This window comes from Geotrypetes seraphini, chromosome 12 (genome assembly GCF_902459505.1).
Source record: "Geotrypetes seraphini chromosome 12, aGeoSer1.1, whole genome shotgun sequence".
Taxonomy (NCBI): Eukaryota; Metazoa; Chordata; class Amphibia; order Gymnophiona; family Dermophiidae; genus Geotrypetes; species Geotrypetes seraphini.
The window spans coordinates 110,838,789-110,856,499 of NC_047095.1; the positions used below are offsets into that span (position 1 = coordinate 110,838,789).

Here is a 17,711-nt window from a genome sequence, read left to right on the forward strand (position 1 = left end):
CCTTAAAAAACTAGATAACAGTACACTATGATATGCATATGGTCAGAAGTCAATAAAACACACACAGAAAATACGGAACGGGCCGTCTAAAGAAAGCTAACCCTCCCCCCCCCACCTCTAATGCCGAAAAGCAAAAATTCAGAGAAAGTGCAATAAACTTTGAAAGGACAAAGCCTAAAGGAAAGCGCCCCAAAAATGCATTTAAATGATCACTTACCAGATATGGGGGTCTGAATGCACAACGCAAAACAGCCCTGTTTCTCCCGACTGACTGATCTGCACTTCTTCACAGGGCAACGGGCCCTGCCTTTTCTGCCCCCCTCCTGTCTCCCGAGTGCTGCACTTCTTCGCAGGGCAGCGGGCCCTGCCTTTTCTGTCCACCTCCGAGGCTCCCGCAAGACTTTACCTCTCTCGAGTGCTGCACTTCTTCACAGGGCAGCGGGTCCTGCTCGCTCCACGGGGCTGATCTGAAGCCTTGCCTCCAACGTCAGCTCTGACGTCGGGGGAAGACTTCCGGGTCGGCTACGTGTGGTGTGCTGGGAGCAGAAGGGCATGAAAAGAAGACGCAAAAGGGCAAGAAAAGAAGACAAGCCATTTGACTCGAGCTGCCTCCCAGCCCTGCGGGACCCCCGAGACCATGAGGGGCATCCCCACGGGATCCCCATGACTAGAGAAGGCGTCACCATGGGATCCCCGTTACCTGAAGGGGGAACCCGCGGGATCCCCGCAGGTCCCCGTTCTCGTGCAGCTCTCTTTTGTGGAGTTCGATCCCCACTGCATCTCCTTGTGACTCTGAGCAAGTCACTTAACACTTTATTGTCCCCAGGTACAAAGTAAGTACCTGTCTGAACTATGTAAACCGCTTTGACTGTAACTACACAGAAAAAGTGAATATCAAATCCCATCCCCTTTACCCTTTTTAATTACAGTTAGGACTTTTAATTTTAGCCTATAAATATCCTCGAAGCAAAATAACTGAAATTGTTTACGCACTCACTCTACCCCTGGCTTGTCTTGTATCTTCCACTCTGTGTTAGTGGCTTTTTTCCAGTGAAGACTCCTAAGTCTCGATATGACATGAACGTACATACAATAAAACCTTGGATTGCAAGTAACTTGGTTTGCAAGTGTTTGCAAGACAAGCAAAACATTTGATTAAATTTTAACTTGATATACAAGCAAGGTCTTGCAATACAAGTACATACAGTAGACACACATCACAACTGAGCCGATGGTTCTTCTCTCTTCGACACTGCAAGAATGTATTGTCTGTTCTAAACGAGCAAAGTCTTGCAATACGAGTACATACAGTATACACGCGTCACATCATCACAAGTTCCTAACATTATTCTTGAATCTACCACGCCTCAACCTCAAATTATGCCCTCTGGTTTTACCATTTTCCTTTCTCTGGAATAGATTTTGTGCATAAACGCTATTCTTTAGTTCAATAGAAATAAGAACTTCTTCTTCCTTATTTCAACTAGCGACCTTTAAAGTTTATAATTTAATTTCATTTCACTTAGCTTATATGTTGCTGTACTGTCTCTTTTTAGAGATGTCTTATATCAAGCAGGGTGACATAACCGACATGTTTCACGGGAACCGCTTTATCAAGGCACCACCTCTCTTATGCTATCGACCTCCTCGATTGTTTTACCCCGTAAGCTAAGTGAAATGAAATTAAATTATAAACTAAAGAAAATCATAAGTATTTAAAGTATTTAAAGCTCTTGATAGAAGCTAAAATGGAAAATTAGACCCAGTGACGATTTGCCACGTAAAGCTCGGGACAGTGATAAGTTTGAGTTCTGAGTGGTGACACTGAGGGCCTAAGAAATATCTTTAAAGGTCGCTAGTTGAAATAAGGACGAAGAAGTTCTTATTTCTATTGAACTTATGTTTATGAATTAGCTACCTGAAGTTTATGCTATAAAACTATTTGATTTAAACGCTATTCTTTGGCATATGTATGTATGCAAAGGAGTGCCCAACCTCAGGTGCTTGGTTAATGAATTATCCTTTATGTCACACAAGATTTCTGGAAACCCTGAAGGCCTAGGGCGGTCCCAAAATAATTTCAGTGATTTGTCTTACTTTTAGGTATCGGGAAAGAGAGATGCCCAAAACAGAGGTTGTTTCTACTGAAGGGAAAATGTGTTTCCAACTGAGCTACCCTCGGCAAACTATTATTTTGCGAAAAATGCTGAAAAAATTTGGAGGTAAAAATGAATCGTTATTTACAGGACATGGTTACTTTATGTGTTGTTCTGAAGTACAACTCTACTATACTATTGAGGAGTTAGTTGTGTAATAATCCATGTCACTAGAACCAGCATATTGAGCGTAGGTAGTGGTTTTAGAAATGTATAGACTACTAGTCTTTAAGCCCGTTACATTAACGAGGTGCTAGAATAGATGTGTGTGTCTGTCTTTCTTTCTTTCTCTCTCTCCTTGGCCACTTTCTTTCTCTCTCTCTCTCTTTCTCTCTCTCTCGCCTGCTTTCTGTCTATCTGTCTTTCTTTCTGTCTCCACCACCCCTTGCCTGCTCCCCCTGTCCAGTAGTAGACCTTCTCCCTTCCTTTTACCTCCCTCCTTGTCTAGCAGCACCTCTTCCCTGCTCCCCCTGTCCAGCAGTAGGCCTCCCTTCCTGTTACCTCCCCCCTATCCAGCAGCACCTCTTCCTTGCTCCCCTTGTACAGCAGTAGGCCTCCCTTCCTGTTACCTCCCCCCTCCTGTCCAGCAGCACCTCTTCCTTGCTCCCCCTGTCCAGAAGTAGGCCTCCCTTCCTGTTACCTTCCCCCCTGTCCAGAAGCACCTCTTCCCTGCTCCCCATGTCCATCAGCACCCCTTACCTGCTCCACCTGTCCAGCATCCGGCTTCCTGGTATATTCGCATCTGCCCTCCTCTTCAAAGCAGCCTGCTGAGGTTTGCGGCCGGCTGTAATGAACCTTGCAGGCCGCTCTGCACATCGGTAGCATGTTCCCTCTGACACGATCCCGTGCATCAGAGGGAACGTGCTACGGAGGTACAGAACGGCCTGTGAGTTTCACTACAGCCGGCCGCGAACCTCAGCAGGCTGCTTTGATGAGGAGCAGCGGTTGGTGAGTGAGGGCATGAGGGGGCAGTTGCTGGCGTGTTCGAAAATGGAATTTGGCACGGAGGGACATAGCATGCTGTCAGGGAACACACCGTCCTAAGTGCGCATGCGCGCTTAGGATTTTATTATAGAGGATATTGTGGTGTTTCATGAACCATGTATGTACATTTGTAATCCACCTAGTAAAAATAGAAATGTTATAAATAAATGTGTAAGGAGCCACACAATAAAACTCATGCAAAAATGTTTTTAGTATGCTTGTTAGAAGGTGGCTGCCGCGAGATCGGGTTTCTTCAGCCGCTGCTCAGCGCCAAGCAGGAGCACCAAAGCACGCTCCTGCTCGGTGCCGCTCAGTGGCTGAAGAAACCTGATCTTGTGGCAGCCACCAACCAACCAGGTTAATAGCGGGGCAAGAGCGCAGAAAGCTTGCTCCTGCAAGCTGCATCTCTGGACCACCAGGGATTCCAGCAGCAGAGGAGGTAGGACGAACAGGGTGCAGAGCTCATAATTTAGATTATCGGCATATAAGACACACCCCTTATTTTAAGTTTAGTTTGAGGGGAAAAAAGTGCGTCCTATAGGCCGGCAAATACGGTATATGTCACATTTTTCTTAGAAAGCCTGAACTGCAGAAGTGTCTGAAAACTAAGAAACTAATTATGAATATATTTTTGATTACAGGATATCTAATCCAATGTTTAAACTTATCAAAGGCCTTTTTATATGCGCACTTTTGGATATTTGTATAAACTACATTATCTAATGGTTGTCTATTTATTATTTTTTCTGACCTATACAGAAACACACGATGCTGAACTTGGTAAGGATTTTGGGTTTGTTTTTTTTAATTACTAGATAAAACATAAATAAGCAGAAATATATTTTTATATCTAATTTCTGTTTGCTTTTTGTCTTTGTTGTAATTCAGATTGGTGGACAAAACATACCAGACATGCAGGTAAGCAAATTTGATATAAAACCAATGAAGCACAATGACCCAGTTGCCAATGGGGCAAGTTTGTGTTGATCATGGGAATTAGATAATCTGCAAATGGTGTAAGGCACCATATTCTTTGCTGTGACAGGCAACTGTGTGTGCGATTCCTGCTCATACATTGCAAAACTAGAGAGCAATCCATCTTGTAAGAGAGAGAATGAAAGTACGGTTTATGTGTACACTTCTCCCTCCATATTCGCGGTTTCAGCAATCGCGGTTTCGATTATTCGCGGTTTTTAGCTTGCTGGCTCCTCCCCCCCAAATGACATCAGCTTGCATAGATAAATCACTGATTCCAAGCATTTACAGAGAAAATTGTTGATTCCTAGCACTTTCTTCACCGTGTTTTGCCTCTCCTTCAGGAACAGGCCAGGTCTCCCACCATGTTATGCGCGGTTTCACCATATTCACAATGGTTTTTAATAGAAAACAGCGGGAACGTGCAGCCCGGATGGGGATTACTGCGTCACATTTTTGCCCGAAATGCAATCAGGTTCACGCATCTTTGAGTCACATGTTTTGGGCCTGCCCCGCAATCCAACAGTTTTGGAGACATCTTGGCCTATATACCACATCGCTTTATTTGGATTTTATAATATAGCCTCGCCCAAACCCAGGGGAATGTCAGCATTTATCTCCAGAGCCCTTTTGATGGGAAAAAAGCCATCCTCACCAACTGGCTCTCCTGTGATCCCCCGTCATATGCACAATGGAGATCCCTAATGATAGTGCACGCAACACTGGAGAGACGCATGGTGGGAGACTTGACTCTTGGGCCCGGGTCGCAAATTTTGTCAGGTGTGGGAGCACTTCTGGTTTGGACAAATTCCTGTAAGAAAAGGTTCTTCAATTATTATTACGATAGACCTAGGGAAAGCTGCTTCTTGTACTTGGGAGTATGTTAACATGGGCTGCGAGCCTTTTTTTATGACGGCAGTTAACACGTGTGACTGCCGTTCAAGAATACTAATGTCAGTCGGCATTAGCGTGCTACTTGTATGGAAGTGCCAACATTTATGCCAGGTTTACGGCGGGCATAAATTTTAGCACCTAAACGCATCTCTTCGACTGAACAGGCCTAACGGACAGCCCCCTCCTTGCTCCCCTTCCTTAATCTCCCACTCCGTCAACCCTCCTCCTCCCTTCCCATGCTGCCCCTCTTCTCACCTGTCTCTCTACAAATGCCTGTAAATTTTGCCCTGTATTTCACTGTGAATGTCAATTGCAACCCGTTCTGAGCTCCTGGGAGAACGGGATCGAAATCCAAATAAATAATTCTATAAGATAAGTAGCCTGGTTTCTGCTTTCCTCATGTTCTCATTCAGTTCCTTCCATCCACTGTCTCTCTTCCTTCTGCGTCTTCCATTTGCTCTGTTACTGTGCCTCTCCCTTTCTCCCCCTTCCAAATTGGTCTGGCACCCATCTTCTTCCCTCCGCTCCCCCCATACTCTGGCATCTCTGTCTTCTTCCCTGCCAGCGTCTTCTCCCCACTCTCTCTTCCCCATTTCCTTTCAGCGTCCTACTCCCGCCCCATCTTCCCCATGTCCTGTCAGCGTCCTTCTCCCCCTTCTGTCTTCCACAAGTGCTTTCAGTGTCCTTCCCCCCCCCCCCCGTCTTCCCCATGGCCTTTCAGCGTCCTTCTCCACCCCTTTGTCTTCCACAGTGCTCTCAGCGTCCTTCTCTTCCTTCCTTCTCTCCCGCCCCGGGTGCAGCACAGCCGGCCAGGTCCCCTTACTTTTGTGCCGCTTCCCCGACCGACCGACAACAGCCCCGGTCTGACAAACCTCCCTGCCCTTAACCGCGAATCTAAATTACCTTCTTACAGCTGCTGTAAGAAGGTAATTTAGATTCGTGGTTAAGGGCAGGGAGGTTTGTCGGACCGGGGCTGTTGTCGGTCGGTCGGGGAAGCGCCACAAAAGTAAGGGGACCTGGCCGGCTGTGCTGCACCCGGGGCGGACCGCCCTCCCTCCCTTGGTAGCCACTCGAGCCGCGAGGCTACTCTCCTTCTCCTTACCTGCCCTGCCTGCAGCACAGAGCCGAACGGAAGTCTTCCTGACGTCGGGAAGACTTCCGTTCGGCTCTGTGCTGCAAGCAGAGCAGGTAGGGAGAAAAGCCGCGCGATTTAGTACATCCAGCCCCACAGGAACCCCGCGACCCTAGGGGGCATACCCACGGGATTCCCGTGACCCTAGGGGGCATCCCCACGGGATCCCCGTGACCCGAAGGGGGAACCCGCGGGTCCCGCAGGATTCCCGTCATCCCCGTTCCCTTGCAGCTCTCTAGAAGAGACGAAGGGAATGCCTCCTTATGATAGCAGGCAAGCAGCTATTTTCAGGCTGATAGCAGGCAAGCAGTGTTTTTCTCTGTGAACGCTGGGAAGCAGCGATTTTGAGAGTGAAAGATTTGAAGCAGCGATTTTGAGGGTGAAAGATTTGAAGCTGCGATTTTATGGGTGAAAGCATGGACGCAGCGATTTTGAGGGTGAATGCTGTTGAGCGGCAAACTTTTTTTTTATTGGCACAGTACAGGTACTTTACTCATGATGTTATTTGTGGGGGAGGAGTCAGCATGCGAAAAACCGCAAATAAGCGGAACCGAGTGCTGAAACCGCGAATACGGAGGGAGAAGCGTATACGGTACACTTATGTGTGTAAATGATAGTGTTCTATAAATTTAAGACCACAGCACAACACTTTAATTAGTATCACTGCTGACTATCCCACTCTCTGTGTATCATGTCTGTTAGAGGCTGTTTGTGAGCCAATTTGGATTTCTGTTTCATTCATTTATGATGTGGGAATCAACAAAGAGAGCTAAATCTCCAATTTGATGCACTGGTTTCTGACAGGAAATAGGTAAAAGCTGGATTCACCTAGTTTTTACGAACTCCACTTGATCTGGTTTTTAACCGGGGGGGGGGGGGGGGGGGGGGGTGCTGCCATTTGACATCGCAAAGGCCCATTTGGAGGTGGGAGACCTGAACCCTATTCCCAGAAACCTGCAAAAACGCTATTTTCAGACCACCCCCCCAATTCTCTCATGGGATATAATGGTGGTGTGCTCGCAGTCACTGAAGTGCCATGCCTGTCAGCTCTTTTCACTGCAGCTGAAATAAGGGAAAGGAATTGCTCCAGACATCTCCAGTACCATCAGGCTGCCATTTGGATGAACCCCGGACCGAAACCTTCCACTCCCCCATGGAAACCTCTCATACAGCCGGTGCCGGGAAAACCACAGCCTGCGCCGTAGCCCTTTCAGGACCAAGGGACATATTTGTCCCATAACTTTAAAATCCTATAAATTTTGATTGGGATAGTCTACAGTTCTAAATTTGATATGTACGGATTCCATATGATACTGCCTTTATGTAAACAAACTGGTTCCGACATTCATTCATTAGCGTCGTTGCCAGATTGACGAGAAGATTCACTTGCCACACCGACCATAAGCCAGAAGTGTGATTTTTTTAAAATAAAAATAATGATATTTCACAAAAAAAATCTGCAAGCCCTTTTTACCATAAAAATGTCGTCAAAACCACAAAAATTGGCCTACGATCCTTATGGTCCTGAAAGGTACCCGAATGGCTGTTATTCAGGATACAAACAGCTTGCACTTAAGTCTTTGACAAGGTCAGAAGACAAGCTAGCTCCCAGGGGACCAGACCCCGAACCCAAAAGGAGGCAGGCAGCAGGCTGGCGCCACAGGTCTACCGGAAGCTTCCCTGTGAAGCTGCAGTCCGGCTTTACGGAAACTGCTTCCTTTCCCTGGCTCCAACGAGGGTCTTGCGGCACCGAAGCAACTGAGAACATAAGAATTGCCACTGCTACGTCAGACTAGTGGTCCATCGTGCCCAGAAGTCCGCTCCTGCGGCGGTTCTTAGGTCAAAGACCAGTGTCCTATTTGAGTCTAGCCTTACTGTGTATGTTCTGGTTCAGCAGGAACTTGTCTAACCTTGTCTTGAATCCCTGGAGGGTGCTTTCCCCTCGTTCTAGATTTCTACCACTCTCTGGGTGAAGAAGAACTTCCTTACGTTTGTACGGAATCTGTCCCCTTTTAACTTTAGAGAGTGCCCTCTCGTTCTCTCTACCTTGGAGAGGGTGAACAACCTGTCTGTTTCTACTAAGTCAATTCCCTTCATTATCTTGAATGTTTTGATCATGTCCCCTCTGTCTCCTCTTTTCAAGGGAGAAGAGGCCCAGTTTCTCTAGCCCTCTCATTGTACAGCAACTCCTCCAGTCCCTTAACCATTTTTGTCGCTCTTTCTCTGGACCCTTTCGAGTAGTACTATGTCCTTTTTTCATGTACGGCGACCAGAGTGACACAGGGACAAATTTGTCCCTGTCCCGCAGGAACTCAATTTCCCCATCATGTCCCCCGTGAGTTTTGCCGCTGTCCCTGCCCCCATTCCTGTAAGCTCTGCTTTAAAACCGTACAAGCCTCGAACACTTATGATTTTAAAGTGTTTTGAGGCTTGTGCAGATGAGGACGGAGCTTAGGCATTGGTGGAATGAGGCATTATGACATCACAATCTGAGCTCTAGAATGTTGCTACTTAGGATTTTCAAGTGTCTGAGGCTTTTGCAGATGAGGACGGAGTTTAGGCATTGGTGGAATGAGGCATTATGACATCACAATCTGAGCTCTAGAATGTTGCTACTTATGATTTTAAAGTGTTTGAGGTTTGTGCACTTGAGGACGGAGCTTAGGCATTGGTGGAATGAGGCATTATGACATCACAATCTGAGCTCTAGAAAGTTGCTACTTAGGATTTTCAAGTGTCTGAGGCTTTTGCAGATGAGGACGGAGTTTAGGCATTGGTGGAATGAGGCATTATGACATCACAATCTGAGCTCTAGAATGTTGCTACTTATGATTTTAAAGTGTTTGAGGTTTGTGCACTTGAGGACGGAGCTTAGGCATTGGTGGAATGAGGCCATTATGACATCCACAATCTGAGCTCTAGAATGTTGCTACTTATGATTTTAAAGTGTTTGAGGCTTGTGCAGATGAGGATGGGGCAGGGACAGGAAAAGAACTCGTGGGGACAGGATGGGAAAATTATTTCTTATGGGGACGGGGAAAAATTTGACCCTGTGTCATTCTCTACTTAAGATGAATAAAAGAAGAAAAAAAAAAAAAAAGAAGCGGAGCAGATCAGAAAGACTTCTGCATGGTTCGATTGCAGAAATGAAAACCGTAGGGGGTCTTGTCTCTCTCAGCTAAGTAGGAGAGCATGATGAAGAAAGTGTGTGGTTTTCCGCAAGTCCCGGTTTGCAGGCGTGGACTGAACACCTTTCGTACTGATTCCATTGGGGATTAACAGAAAGAAGATTACAAAAATAAGAACCTAATCTTCCTATTCTCTTTCCTTTCTGCTGTTGCCTCGGGGTCTAGGCTCCCCCCCCCCCCATCTTCTCTGGGTCTGGGCCACGCCATCTCAGGATCCTCAGCAATTTTATGCACATCAGAGATGGGCCTACATACCAATGCACACTGGATCATTCTCCAGACCATCCAATTGCTGAGGACCTGGCAGATCCGGTGTACATAGGTTCTGTGGGCCCAGATGTGGGAGCAGCCTGGACCCTGAAGGGGGAATCAAGCCTTTGTAGTGCCAAATAGCAAAGCTCCCCTGATAAATGCCAGATCCGCCATAAAGTTGAGTTGCTAAATAAGGGGAATCCAGTTTTAATCCAGTCCCCTGACTATTAGAAGTAAGTATATGAGGAGTCAGTGAGATGGGTATATTAATATTTGTTATTTATTTACAGTGGATGTGACTTTGGATCCTGAAACTGCTCATCCTCAAATCATACTGTCCAAGGATCGGAAAAGTGCACAGCACGGAGACGCAAGGGTGAAACTGCCCGATGTTCCTGAGCAATTCGATCCTTCTATTAGTGCCTTGGGGTGTCAAGGTATCTCTGCAGGCAGACATTACTGGGAAGTGGAGGTGGGAGATGCTACCGAGTGGGCCATTGGGGTCTGTAAAGATTCTGCGAGCAGGAATGGGAAGCTTACACTCTCGCCGGAGAGCGGATATTGGGCATTAGGGATGTGGAAGGGGAAAGAATGTGTGGCATTCACCTCCCTCAGTTCTAGGCTTCTCCTGGGAGTGAAACCCCAGGCGGTGGGAATTTTTGTGGATTACGAAGCAGGAAAGGTCTCATTTTATAATGCGGATGAAAAATCTCACCTCTCCACCTTCACTAATATTTTCGTTGGGAAACTACGGCCATATTTTTGCCCTGGTGCGAATATTGGAAACCAAAATGCTGGAGCTCTGAAAATTCGACCAGTCTCGGACTGGGAATGAGAGAGTCAGGCATTATTTTATTTATTTATTTATTTTTTACATTTTAAGAAAACTGGTACATAATTTAATGTAAAAGATAACTTTTTCAGTGAATTTTACTGAAGCAATTGATTTTCAGATGTCTTATTTTTCGGAAGTAATTTACTGGTGTAGAAATATTACATTTTAAAGATGTGGATTGTTTTAAATGATTCTCTGTATTTTTTAAGGAACAACTCAAACGAATTAAACAGATCTCAAAGTCCCTCCTTGAGGGCTGCAATCCAGTCGGGTTTTCAGGATTTCCCCAATGAATATGCATTGAAAGCAGTGTACGCACATAGATCTCATGCATATTCATTGGGGAAATCCCGAAAACCCGACTGTTTGCGGCCCTCAAGGAGGGACTTTGAGACCCCTGAATTAAAGTAACACTATCAAAGGGACAAAAATGGGATGTGCACCTGAAATACAAGGAAGAGAATGAGAGAACATAATGGAAACAGGATGTAAAGACTGTGGGTCTGATATTTTAAATGATTTAGTAAAGTAACACCATGAGAGGGACAAAAATGGGATGTGCACCTGAAATACAAGGAAGAGAATGAGAGAACATAATGGAAACAGGATGTAAAGGCTGTGGGTCTGATATTTTAAATGATTTAAATCAGGGATCTCAAAGTCCCTCCTTGAGGGCCGGGAGGGTTTTCAGGATTTCCCCAATGAATATGCATTGAAAGCAATGCATGCACATAGGTCTCATGCATATTCATTGGGGAAATCCTGAAAACCCGACTGGATTGCGGCCCTCAAGGAGGGACTTTGAGACCTCTGATTTAAATGGTATATTCAGCAGCATTTAACCAGACTGGTTATTTTGAGGGCATTCTGGAGAAGGAGTCAGCACTTGGCTAGTTAAGTGTCAAAATTCAGCACTTAAGTGACCAACATAACTGTATAAATAGCACTGCAGAAAATGCAGTCCTATCTTTATCAGGTACTCCGCTGCCAGTTAACCCTCCCCTTTTACAAAACTGCGCTAGAGGTGTTTAGCGCGGGCTGGTGCGGTAAGTGCTCCAACGCTCATAGGAATTCTATTCGGAGCATTTACTGCGCCAGCTTGCGCTAAAAACCTCTAGTCCTGCTTTATCAAAGGGGGCCCTAAGTGATGAAAGTTGCACGTAATCAACTGTATTTTTGCCGCTCACTCAAGAACATAAGAATAGCCTTACTGGGTCAGACCAATGGCCCATCAAGCCCAGTAGCCCGTTCTCACGGTGGCCAATCAAGTCACTAGTGCCTGGCCAAAACCCCAAAGTGTAGCAATATTTCACGCTACCGATACAGGGCAAGCAGTGGCTTCCCCCGCGTCTTTCTCAATAACAGACTATGGACTTTTCCTCCAGGAACCTGTCCAAACCTTTCTTAAAACCAGCTACGCTATCTGCTCTTACCACATCCTCTGGCAACTTCTACCCAGAAATTCAGTGCTGGAGCCTGGGCATGGCCTGGCATTGAATTTATATACAGTTTAAATAACACAAAACTAAATATAGTGCATAAAAGTACTCGGACCATACCCTTGTGCTCATTGAGTGTGAGCTGAGGTAACAACAGGACCGTCATAGTATTTCTTTGGTCCTGGACCGCCAGAAAATCAATCAAAGTAAAGAAATACAGTGATGCCTTGGAATCCGAACTTAATCCGTTCCAGAACCCCTGTTCGAGTTCCAAAGTGTTCCGAGTTCCAAGACAATTTTTCCCATTGAAAATAATAGAAACCGGATTAATCCATTCCTGGGTCCCACAAACTCAAATTTGAAGGTAAAATATTAACAAATATTTTAAGGTATTAACAAATTTTAAGGTAAAATATGAAGAAATATTCCAAAGCAGAGTTCGGACTCTGGGGCAAAATTTACTACAGAAAAAAGTTCGGATTCCAAAGCATTCCGAGTTCCAAGACAATTTTTCCCATTGAAAATAATAGAAACTGGATTAATCCATTCCTGGGTCCCACAAACTCAAATTTTAAGGTAAAATATTAAGAAATATTCCAAAGCAGAGTTCGGACTCTGGGGCAAAATTTACTACAGAAAAAAGTTCGGATTCCAAAGCGTTTGAGTTCTGGGGCGTTCGGACTCCGAGGTACCACTGTATTGGACTTAGCTTAGTGTATCACCAGCTGATTCTGTGTCACATCTGGCGGTCATTCAGAACACTGCATCACAGCAACGCACTCGCAGCTCGTGAAAACTAAAGTAACCAAAACAAACTAAACGCTGCAAAAAAATAGCTACCCAGTGCTTCGACCTCTCGACCCGGGTTGCCTGTGGGCGTCTGCTGTTGCGGTTCTTCCCTGCCTGCGTAGCCTCCTATTAGTTCCCCCTTCTGACGAGGAAACAACGAAACCTGGGCTGAGGGGTTGAAACACAGGGAAGCTTTTTATGCAGCGTTTAGTTTGTTTTGGGTCCTTTAGTTTTACGGTAGTTTGTCTGGGTTTTGGAAAGCTGTGCCTGGAGGGCCTCTGAGCATGAGCGGATGGGTCGCAGGCATTTGCGCGTGCTCGGAGACCCTCTAGACGCGGTCCAGAGGTCAGAAAACAAAGATGAGGCTTTGCAGGGGGGGCGCGACTTAGAGGTGGAATGGGGTGTGGCTTAACACTAATAGCCACCAAATCTAAAGCTTGCAGACATAGGCGTAACTGTTTAAGGAGTGATTCAGCCTGTTTATCGGCAGGGCCCACCTTATGTGACAATTTTAACTGATAAATCTGAGAAAGAAAGTTAGTCCTCTGCTGTTCGCGGGGTTTATGGATATGAGATCCCAAAGCTATGCTTCCTCCTCAACACAGCTTTAATAATAATAATAACAGTTTATATACCGCAATACCGCGAAGTTCTATGCGATTTACAAAAGATTAAGCAAGGTACAAATTGATTGAACTTAAAAGGGGAGGGAGAAAGAGAATTGGTGGGACAGGAAATCTATTTTTGAGGATAGAGAGATTAATAGGATATGGTGATCAATATCGAGGGGGAAGGAGAAAAGGGTCAGTTGTCTAGATATTTTAGGAACAGGTGTGTTTTTGTGCGTTTCCTGAAAACCTCATAAGTGGTAGGCGAAAGCCATTGTTCTAGGTCCCTACCCCAAAGCGCTGCTTGATGTGAGAGAAGGTGTTCGTGGTGTTTTTTCAGTTTGCAACCTCTAACTGGGGGGGGGGGGGGAAACGAAGTTGGAGTGTGAGCTCCTCTTGTGTCTGTTGGCTGAGAAGGAGAAAAGGTTGGTTATGTATTTAGGGGCAAGTCCGTATAGTGCTTTGAAGCAGAAGCAGGCGAACTTAAACTTTACGCGTGCCGGACTGAGAATGCGGAATTTCACGGCTCCAAAGTTTCAATATTTCCTGATGTATCCAAATTGACGCAAGCCAGACGGAAGAAATTCCTGGCATATCGACAGTTAATTTTGAATATGGGAGCAACCTTTCAGTTACGTTTTCCCTGTAAATGCTGTCTTACCTATCAGAATGTTAGATATATATTTTATGATCCGGACCAGTTAAATTTCTTTTTAGAGGGTAAGACGGAATTTAGAGCTCCAGATCCTTCAACATAGTCCTCTATCCAGGCAGATGGTTAATCCAACCGTACTCTGTAATCTGTAACTCGTATGAGTTTTTTCTCCTTTCTTTTAGACCCAACTTCCCTTGGAGGTGATGGACTCTCTCTCTTCAATATGTGGACTTTGATTGGTCATATATGTGGAATTATTATACATAATTTAATATAATCATTTTCTTTTTCAATTGTTAATTTCTTTAGATTGTTGTTAAACAATTTGTGAAAAATTATAAATAAATAAATAAAAAAAACAAAAAACTTTACGCATGCCTCCATAGGTAGCCAATGTAACTGCCGGTAGTAGGGTGACACGTGATCAAACTTTTTTAGCCCAAAGATCAGTCTGACCGCTGCGTTTTGCATTACTTGTAAACGTCACATATTTTTTTGGGAAATTGCCAAATAGGCTTTAAGTGCTTCCCAAATTGATGGGGAGGTCTCTCTATTATCATTATGACCCAGTTAGTCTTGTAATTCCCACCCAATCTGTTGCACATTCTGTGGGTGTAAGAGAAGAAGAAGGCTGTCATCTAGCCGCCAATACCTGACCCCCCTCCCCCGAGTATAGTAAAAGTAATAGCATGGTCAGACCAGATCCTAGCTGCAATATCAGTTTTTTCCACCCCAGGAAGAACGTCCTTTCCCAATATCCACATATCAATTCTCGAATAAGTAGAATGAGGCTCAGAATAATAGGTGTAATCCTTATCAAAGGGGTGTTGTAATCTCCAAACATCAACCCAGTCCCAAACCTCCCAAAATTTAGAGTTGCTTCCTGTGTTTCTTCCCATATATGACTGAACGGGAGGAATTGTCTAAATCTGTATTAAGGGTTCAATTAAAGTCTCCTCCCACAATCAGTTTCCCTTCCGCCTTATCCCTTAATAGGACGGACAGTTGCTGGAAAAAAGCTCCCTGATCGGTATTCAGAGCATAAATGTTTAACAGGGTTTACATTTGTCCACCCAGTGTCACCTTCAAAAGAAGGTAGCCCCCCTTCTTATCCCAAACCACCTCCCTCACCTCAGGGGACAGAAAATTAGCAAAAACAATGGCCACCCCGTTAGTTTTAGATTTTACCCTGTTGAATGCAAAATAGCAGGTGAAGTATTTCTTATGGGTGAAGTATTTTTCTCCCCGGGGAAGGAGGTGTGTTTCTTGAACAAAGCCTATAGCTATCTTAGCTCTCTCTGCCTCCTTAAAATAGAGGCTACGTTTTCTAGGAGTGTTGAGGCCCATTACATTTAATGAGAGCCAACTCATGGCTGTAAGGAGAGCAAGGTTCAAGTATCTGCTCTAAACCACACAAATACCGGCTGCAAGCACACCCACCATCTCTCCCTCCCTCCCCCCCCCCTCCCCGTAACCACACTTCCCCCTTGTCTTTGGATTCGTCTGCTGCTGTTGCTAAGGAAGGAAAAATTGTTCTTACCTGTTAATTTTCTTTCCTTTAGACCAGGGGTGTCCAATGTCGGTCCTCGAGGGCCGCAATCCAGTCGGGTTTTCAGGATTTCCCCAATGAATATGCATGAGATCTATTTGCATGCACTGCTTTCAATGCATATTCATTGGGGAAATCCTGAAAACCCGACTGGATTGCGGCCCTCGAGGATCGACATTGGACACCCCTGCTTTAGACGCAGCAGATGAATCCAGAGCCTCATCCTTTTTGAATATTTCTGTCGGTTTATGTTTCGAGATTTTCGGAAGTTTTCTTATGGTTCACCATCTCCAGCAGGCAGAAGGTCGCTATTCAACTAGCTCCTGAATTCTGGCTGTGACTGGACAATTAATTTTTTCCTTCTTCAGTGAGACAGGGGTGTCTGGCTGAACGGTGCCGGCTTTAGGGGTTACACCTGGGGGCCCCCCCTCTCCCCCTAGTCCCTACCTCACCCTCCCTCCACTAATAGAGGGTCTGACTGGGTCTCTATTTTTCTTCTTTCCCTTCATTGTACTAATTGCATTTATGCCCTGATAGTCCTGAGCAACCGGCATTTGCAGGCATCTACCGGCACTCACAACAGAGTTGAGGTGTTTGGCTGAGTCCAGAGATTTTTCCTTAGAGGAGATTTGTTGTGCGGCTACTTGGTATTCTTTTTTTAAGCATACATCTATCTACCAGCAGATGGAGACAGAGAAACTGATTAACAGGTGGTCCTATTGGCTGGCACACCTCCTGTATCTTCAGTATTGCTCCTTGCCCAAGTTGCCATCAGTAGTAGGATTGTAAAATAGAGTTGGACTTTGAGATCTGGAGTTAGGTTGTCCAAAGCATTAGAGGCATTGTAAATACAGTAATTGTGGCAGCTCTGCCACATTGTGTTTGCTTTTCCACTGAACTGTTTTTAATAAACAGTTGATTCAGAACAACATTGTCGCTTGACTTATTGCGAGAATGGAGACAAAAAGAAAGAATGTGAAAAATTGCTTTTGGACTCTTGGCGATTACTGGTCCCAGGCCTGGACCCAATCAAATAAATACCCACACCCACTACATGGGGCATGCACTACACAACATTAGCAACAAGGGAGCTTGGACTGCAGGGGTAGAGGTTGAATTTTGTGTTCTCCTTCTCCTCCCCCCACCCCGAACCGACCCAAAAGAAGCTCTGCTGCCCCTGGCTTTGCAAAGTTTTCTTCTGTTCATGATTCCCTCTGTAGAATCTGGCGAGAGGGAGTGGAGCAAACCAAACCTTTACAGCAGGGCCCTGTCCTTGATTTTGTGACAGAGACAGATCTGGCAATGGTAGATGGCTGGACAGCAAGGATTCATGGCAATATCCCTCTGATGCATCATCTCTGACAGCTAAATTTCATTTTCTCCACAGCGAGACCTATTATCCATCATTTTAGGGCAGATTAATAATACCTTGTGTGGCCTACCTTCCAGCCAGGCACAGTCCACACTAAGGTCAAGAAAGCTGCACCTTGCCGTCCCAGACACCACCAGTCTGTTGAAAGTGCTTTCTATTGGTGCCAGGGAGACCTTCTTTTTTCTTTAAGCTTTTTTTAAACAATCAGATTGGCAAAATTTTGGAAAGCAAGAAAAGAAGCATAAACGGCACCAGGCTATGCCCATCAAAACCAAGTCTAACACGCTAACAAGTAGTTAAATCTGCAATCATGAAGAAGTCAAATAACCAGGCTGGGAGGGGACTGCTAATAGCACAGAGGGGGAGAAGTCTCCTCCATTTCTATCCCTGTATTCTTAATCCAGGAGACGTCTCCCCCTCTGTGCTATTAGCAGTCTCCTCCCAGCCTGGTGAAAGTGCCCTGGGCTAGCATCCGCTTTGCTCCTATTCTCTGGGGGAGGCAATGTATGGGTACGGTTGTGAGAGTTTGTGGTGTTTGAGGAAAGATCGCCTTGGCACAGAAAGAATGATGACTTCTCAGCTCTCTCTGGATTTCACTTCAGTCTGCGACAATTGATTCACGAGAATTTAACGGAATACTAATATTTTTTTATGTAACTAAACCTTGCTCCTGTATAATTAGATTTGTTTAATTAATTCTCCTTAGCCTGCTGAAGAAAGGTGATAATTAATGCCGCCCACTCCGAAGGGAATCCAATCACAAGTCTCATCCAAGCTGCAATTTGCGTTCCAGATTGTGGTGAGAACAGCCAGAAACCCTTTGCCTCCTCTCTCTCACTCTTGTCACTGACCTCGAACACCAAAATAGTGTCGCTCATTTCTT

General features: G+C 45.3%; 1 protein-coding gene across 1 annotated transcript in view; it reads left to right on the forward strand.

The window, feature by feature from the left end:
* Positions 1-10,599, forward strand: part of LOC117346833 (E3 ubiquitin-protein ligase TRIM11-like) — a 40,320-nt gene extending 29,721 nt beyond the window's left edge. The window contains exons 4-7 of the mRNA XM_033916980.1: positions 2,104-2,222; positions 3,900-3,920; positions 4,029-4,058; positions 9,872-10,599. Coding sequence (XP_033772871.1) covers positions 2,104-2,222; positions 3,900-3,920; positions 4,029-4,058; positions 9,872-10,416 — 715 coding nt within the window. The 3' untranslated portion in view covers positions 10,417-10,599. The remainder of the gene's footprint in view (positions 1-2,103; positions 2,223-3,899; positions 3,921-4,028; positions 4,059-9,871) is intronic.
* The last annotated feature ends 7,112 nt before the right edge of the window (positions 10,600-17,711 follow it).